The sequence below is a fragment of the Penaeus vannamei genome, chromosome 21 (assembly GCF_042767895.1).
Source record: "Penaeus vannamei isolate JL-2024 chromosome 21, ASM4276789v1, whole genome shotgun sequence".
In the NCBI taxonomy this organism is placed as follows: Eukaryota; Metazoa; Arthropoda; class Malacostraca; order Decapoda; family Penaeidae; genus Penaeus; species Penaeus vannamei.
Window position 1 is genome coordinate 12,210,084 of NC_091569.1, and position 7,500 is coordinate 12,217,583.

General features: G+C 33.1%; 1 protein-coding gene across 2 annotated transcripts in view; it reads left to right on the forward strand.

The window, feature by feature from the left end:
* U3-55K (U3 small nuclear riboprotein factor 55K) overlaps window positions 1-7,119 on the forward strand; it is an 8,251-nt gene extending 1,132 nt beyond the window's left edge. Inside the window, exons 2-8 of one of the 2 annotated variants that reach the window (XM_027368452.2) lie at window positions 2,075-2,291; window positions 2,492-2,734; window positions 3,069-3,190; window positions 5,021-5,214; window positions 5,547-5,744; window positions 6,511-6,647; window positions 6,831-7,119. In XM_027368452.2, coding sequence (XP_027224253.1) covers window positions 2,075-2,291; window positions 2,492-2,734; window positions 3,069-3,190; window positions 5,021-5,214; window positions 5,547-5,744; window positions 6,511-6,647; window positions 6,831-7,063 — 1,344 coding nt within the window. In that variant the 3' untranslated portion in view covers window positions 7,064-7,119. The remainder of the gene's footprint in view (window positions 1-2,074; window positions 2,292-2,491; window positions 2,735-3,068; window positions 3,191-5,020; window positions 5,215-5,546; window positions 5,745-6,510; window positions 6,648-6,830) is intronic. The other variant, XM_027368453.2, reaches the window with a different exon arrangement.
* Window positions 7,120-7,500: the final 381 nt, after the last annotated feature.

Sequence of the window (7,500 nt, forward strand, 5' to 3'; positions counted from 1 at the left end):
ACACAATATAAATGCTGTTATTTCACCACACATGTACAGAACACCAATCGGGGTTTTTCTGCCATACTCACAATCACTTCCCAGTAATTAACATTGACCCATTATAAGTGCAAAAGCTGAAGTCTATAGAATTGCCATAGATATCATTTCTTACAGATGTGTAGCATGTTTTTATGGTGATGTTCTTATTTTATTTTGAAATATAAATTATGATTTAACTGACCCACAGTTTTTCCCTTCATTTCTGCATTGCTTTTTCATTGAGGGTGCTTGTTAATAGTACAATTATTCTAGGGTCAGATTTTAAGAGATACCAAAGTGGAGGTGAGAAAATCCACAAGAAACACACATAAAAAATCATTTTTGGCTGATGAATATAGTTTTGATTAGTATATTCAGAATGACGGGGATATGTTCTATAATACAAATGCAGAAAGTGTCGAAAACACATCCTGACCCCATCAGTCTAGATAAATTGAGACTGGTTCCATCCTGACTGGTCAAAAATTATACCTTAACAAGGATAGGAAGGCACTGGTTGGTTTTCACCTCAAAATTCACAATTTTCTTTCTTCTCCCCCTTGCTCAACTTTAAGTTTTGACTAATGAAAATAAGACTGGTATACAAATGGTTTCATTATACTTAGAAAAAGGATGGTCTTGACATTTTTTTCTACTGTCTTTGAGTTTCTGATAATTTTTCAGAAAGGAGAAATATGTTATTTCTACAAAATGAGGTTTTAGAAAATTATAACATATATACATGATCAATAAAAAAAACACTGTTCTGAAAATTAAATTAGACTTATCATCATAAGCTGAAAATTATAATATGAGCAAGTGTATGAAGACACCTTGGAATAACATAGAATATTAATTAGAAGAAAAGGAGGGAAATTAATGAGAAATAGAATATTTAATGCACAATTATTGCCTTTCTCAGTAGAACTAGAATGATAGGATTGAGTCAGGTCCCAGTACCTTAGGCTTTAATGACATCAAGTAGTTGGTTAACATCAAACAAAGAGAAAGAAAAATCTTTAAATGTTTCTGGTAGTGCACAATTTTGGAGAGTTATAGAATACAGAGATGCCAACTATTTTGATTTGCCTGTAATTTATACAATTTTTAACCCTCTTTACAGCCATACAGCCATAGGAGCCAAAATTATGATTTTTAAGAAAATTTTAAAGTCCTTTTTGAAAATCCAGATTTTGCCACCACTTCTGATTGTCTTAAATGCTCCAGCAAGGCTCATCAATCTCATGTAGTCAACCCAATTACCGGCAGCCTTGCCCGCTACAGTATTGTGTATATACCGCATACATTGAGAATTGGGTTGAGTGAGACTGTATTCCAAATGGTGATCACTTCACTCCAATGAACATGAATGTTCAGTGGAGTGAATGTGCTGATTTTTCTCTTACTCATGCCGTTTTTGAGTGTCAATATGACTGAACCACCGAGTAAAAGATCTAATGCAGGTGAACCTAAAGTAGGTGAATTTTCTTAGAAAAGTAATCCACATCTGATATTTATTGTTTCAATTTGTTGGAAAGATAATGTTCTTCAAAATAGTGCCTCATACAGTTCATTACAGATGGGTACTGCCAAATTACTGAATCTACAAATTTGCTGAAAAAAATAACTGATGGATTAGATTTCGGGTTGGCATCTTGGTGAATATCAGAATGAAAAGAAGACTGGAATGGAACACTCTTTTTGAGTAAAAAGAAAAGGCCTGTCTTCAATGGTAAAAAGTTATAACCCAAGTAATGGCAAGAAACAACTCTACTTTTCACATGAGTTATGTAAATGAATAAGTAAACACATAAGTGTTTAGCTAAAGAGTAGATTTAAGACCTGCATTAGGCAAGAGCAAAAGGGTTAAGACCAGAAATGGCTTAAAAAAAAGAAAGAAAAAAATAGTTAACCAGTTCTTTAAAAGTTACGAATAGAAACAAAACCAAAACTAAAGAAAAACATATTCTGTATTTATTCTCTAAGTGCTAGGAATTACATTCTATGTATAAAAATTGATTTAATTTATTTTTCGTATATCAATTGTTTTCAGAAACCTAAAAGAATCATAAAGAAAAATGGCCAGCCTCCAGTCAAGAGACCAAAGGTACAGAAGGATCTGGATGAAGAAATTACAAGCGAGGAGGATGAATACGTCAAGGGAAAACAAGAAAATTTTGAGGAATATGAAACAGCAGAAGACCTAGAGACTGCTCAGGAGAAGAAAGTGAGATTAGCACGACAGTATATCAAAGAACTCGAAGAACAGAGTAAGTTTCAAGGGGCATTTGCTGTGGATATGTTGAATGATTTTTATATCTCTTAGTTTGTTTTATCCATTACAGTACAAACAGAATTCACTTATCAGTTTGTTAGCACCCGGTCTCTTTTATACTTTTAAATCTTTTACAGCTTTAAAAAAAATGCAGTATTCTTTGCACTGTTTCACATGCTATATTTCTATAAACAGAAGCCAATGACCTGGAAGCTAAACGTGTCGACTATGATGCCATTGGACATCGTCTTCAAGAGGACGTGTGGGAGGCATCTGGCAAGTTGTATAAACCAGTTGCCGATACCATAGCTGAAGCAGACCTAGAAAATATCCTCACCCTTAAATCAAAACAACAGAAGCTACCCATCACTTGTATGACTCTGACAAGTGATGATCAGTTTATCTTCTGTGGATCTAAAGACTGCTCCTTAGTTAAATGTAAGGATTGTTTTTCTTTGTTTTTCTTTTTCTTGTGTTTTTTTCCATATTTTTTTTGTCTTTTCTGGGGGTTAGAATTCTTTAGTTTCTTTCCTCTTCTCTTTTATTTCCCTTTCTTTTTCTTTCTTTTTTTATTGTAGACTTCCTTAGTACTGTAGGAATGCTGTTTGATCATGATATTTATGAAATTCATAATTACACTTTGATATTTTAGCAGATTATGAAGATGTAATGAAACAGTGACCTGTAGGTTGTTCTGCATTCTAGTTATCAGTAGCTACATATTCCCCAAAAGTATAATTATGATTAATTTGTCTCTCTCTCTCTACTGCAGATACCATAGATGGCAAGAGAGTAGCTACTATACCAGGGGGACGAAAGGGAACAGAGAAGGTTCACATTGGCCACACAAGACATGTTTATTCCATAGCAGTGTCATCTGATGGAATGTACCTTGTGAGTTGAGAGGGAAACTGTGCTTGTAACAATAGTCTTCTAGCTTTCAAATGCTTTCAAGATTTTGAAGTCACAATTCACATTTATTCTGGCCAGATGCTTTCAATGTCTGCTGTATTTTTTGTCAGTTTCTTTTTGTTAAAATGTACTGCTTCACAAGCTCTTGGTCACCAAGGAGTCAATTACTTTGCCTCGCTTGTATATCCTATAACTTCTCTGAACAAGAGTCATTTTCATAAACATTATTATTATTATTATTATTATTATTATTATTATTATTTTTATAGTAACGATACTAATAAGAATACAAACTTGCAAAGATTAGATTCAGATAAATAGATGAAAGCATAAAGGTGACAGTGCACTACCTAAAATACCTAAAATATTGAAAGGTCTTACATTCCGTATGTGGACCAAATTATTTTGTATATGTGGCTTTGATATATATATATATATATATATATATATATATATATATATATATATATATATATATAGATATATATATATATATATATATAGATATATATATATATATATGTATAAATATATATATATATATATATATATATATATATATATATATATATATATATATATATATATATATAGATAGATAGATAGATAGATAGATATTTATTTATTTATTTATAGTAGGTTACATAACAATGCCATTTCCATGTTTCTCTCTAGATATCATAATAGATTATAGTCTTTATGATTTCAGTGCATGTAGTAATGTAAGATTTATAAAGTAAGAGTAATGTTCTGATAAATGCTGATCTATGCTGTTTAGTGGCTGAGTGGGCTAGGGTGCCTGAGTGCTATTCTATTGTTTTATAGTCTGAGGCTCTCTAACTATTCTTAGTACATGGGAAAAGGGCAACCTGTAGGACCTTTAGGTCAAGGCTATGCTTCATTTGATATGGGCCCACTTCACTTTTTGATTACTTATCCCCAAGCTGCTGGGCATGGCATGTACATACAAGCCTATGCCCATTGTGTGTGTTGAATTCAGTAATTGTTTTTACATATAGAGGGCTCCACAAGTACTGTCACCAATGAGCCAATTACACAAACTACCTGTCTCATATGTTTACTCTTTTCCTTGATTTTCAATAATTTGTAATTTCTTAGCCCACTTTCGATGGGTGTCACACTTATGTGACACCCAGAAAAATAAACATTGCCGGGCGTCCCACCAGTGTGACACTGGATTGGAGCTTGCACTCTGATTCCGTTGTGGGCCACGACTGGCAGACGGTCAGATTCTGAGCCAGTCCTGCGCACTTATTTTGAAACCGCCTGGAAATCATTATTTTCAGCTTCGAAATATACTGTCACTAGTGGATTGATACTGCTGTTAGTACTATCAGTAACAATATAGTAATTATAATATTTATAACCAAAATAACTGTCAATATTGATAGCACTAGTATAAAAAAAAAGCGTTTTCCTGCTTTTTCAAGGAAAAGTGAGGTCACAAGATCTACTAATTGACTCCTTTGTTGATAAGCATTGGTGGAGCCATCTATGTGAAGAAACATTTAACCAAGCATTACCAAAGGGAATACACCATTTTCCCGTCGATCTTGGGTTAATTACTACATAGATTTTCAATAACATATATTATAACAGTTGAGTTTATTCTTGTTGAAATATTGGATCAATCAGTATTATGCATAATAGTGTTATGTGTTTATCCTAAAAATTTTGGTGTTCCTTTTTTGGGTAAAACATAGAAGAAATGTAAATCAGTTAATAAATTTGCAGAGAGTAGTTCAGTCTAGTTGAGGAAGTGAATCACTTCACAAGAGGCATATTTTACAGGCATCTGGTGACCAAGGAGGTTACATACATATCTGGAATGCAAAGACGATGGAGCTCCTGAAAACCTTCAAAAAACATCGTGCTGCAATTTCTGGACTGGCCTTTCGACGAGGAACTCACACCCTTTATTCTTGCTCTCACGACCGTATGGTGATTGTCTGGAATATTGATGCCATGGCCTTTGTAGAACACTTGTAAGTTGTTTCTTATGTTCAGCAATCATTTTATTATCCATTTATGAATTAGTCCAGTTACAACTTTATTAATATTTTGATGACAAGAGTGCATTTATACATGCACTTGCTGCCTAAAAAGTCTAAAGGTTTGCAGTGTAAGTCACTTGCCTCATTTTCTCAATATGAATTAATATCATAGGAAAATATTTTCTTCTACAGGATTCCTTTATCTTGTTACTTATGACCTCTGTATTTCTGTATTTTGATAATTTCCAAGTAAGCTATTCAGAATTGAGAAGTAACTTCTTCACTTCAAAACAAAATATAGTGAATCCACATACTTTTTTCAGGGGAGGCCATCAAGATGCAATTACAGGCATAGACGCACTGCATAGAGAGTCTTGCATTACCAGTGGTGGGCGAGACCAGTCAGTGATTGTATATGTCATCGTTGAGGATAAGCAGCTGCGTTTTTCAGGCCATCAGGATTCCATAGATGGTGTCAAGTTATTAAATGAAAGAACATTCTTCACATACAGTCAAGATGGGTAAGATTAGAACAGTCTTCCTTTATTTATGCATTTATAATTGATGATTTTAGAACAGGGTTTTCAGATTCATGGTCCTTGTGGCACTAATTATGATAATAACAGTATCATAAATGAAAATCATTGTTTAAAAGCTAAAATATTATTTTCTATAGAAGTAAAAAATCTGCAGGTTTCATGTAGGTTTCTGTTTTGCAAGCATTTTATGGCATGACAAGTTAGACCTCATATGTTTAAAACCTATAGGAAGTTGTAAAATTCATTGTAGCAGCCCATGACTAATGGATATACATCTACACTTTGTTACACTAGTCTCACAATTTTTATTGTCATTATTGGTAATTTCCAGTTTTATGATAGATCTAAGCTTTATAGTTATTTGATGTTTGTACTTTACTGATTATATATATTAGGTATAATATTTGTATGAAAATGCAAACTTTTCATAAATTGTTAACAAACAAATAAAGATTGATGGGAGTTATTGTCTCATTAAATAGAAACAAAGAGGGGTAATGGACCTATACATTTTTTAGTAGGAAATCATAAATAAACCAGTTTGGTTATAATCTGTTTATTTTATTTCTTTTATATTGGAAAATTATTATTTCAACATTATGTTTGCATGAAATCTGAAGGGAAAAAATGAATAGGTATATGATGCACCAACATACTAGTGAATTATCATAAACATAATTTTTTTGTTGCAAGAGTAGGTATAGCAACAAAAAAAACTGCACTGTAAAAATTTTCTTCTATTCTCTAGAACAATATGCATGTGGATCACGAGCAAGAAGAGACCACAGTGTGTTCACAAAGCTGCACACGGCTACCAGACCAACGGACAGCCCCACTGGATCACTGCCATTGCCACGTTGGTCAACAGTGATTTACTTGCATCCGGTGTGTATTCGTTATACTGCTTTCCATGTAGATTATGAAAATATACAGTTTGATGTATTTGTTCCTAATTATGTATTTATTTATTTTTTTGTTTCTGTTATTATTATTTTTTTTTTTTTTTTTTTCCCCCCCCCCCCAAAATTCAACCTCCAGATCATTGAAATTTATAATATTTTGTATCAGCAGGTTCCATGGATGGATTTATCAGACTGTGGAAAATAAACACGGGTAAGCAGAGAGGTCTGGAACCCATCCTCTCTATCCCTATGGTAGGCGTAGTTAATTCACTGGCTTTTACAAGTAATGGGTCACACCTTGTAGCAGGTGTGGGTCGGGAACACAAGCTTGGACGTTGGTACTGTATAAAAGATAGCAAGAATTCAGTTGTTGTAATTCCACTGAAAAAGAAGTCATAATAGTAGAGGACCATAAGCATTACCTGTAAAAGCAATAAATTTATAACATTGTTTTAGTGTGTATGTTATTTTATCCTATCTGATATTTTTAATTTATATCTTTATTTAAGGATCCAGGTGATCCAAGGTTAATCCCAGGATGTGATTATAGATGAACATGGAGGAATGGGATGAAAGTGTAAATAATTTGTTATTGGCAATGTTAATTTACAAGATTCATTTCCCGTTTGATTTATTGCATTGCTGTGCTCGTTTTATAATATCAAGTCATACTTAATATTCCCCTCCCCGCACCCCTTTCTGTCTTTCTTTAACGCTCTACTTTGTAGGGCTTAGTAATAATTGACGGTAATAGACATGTCATGTCAGTTTGTCAGTATCAGTGAAATCTAAGGAATCAATTACAGATTAAATTTTCATGTAAGAAAACAATAAAC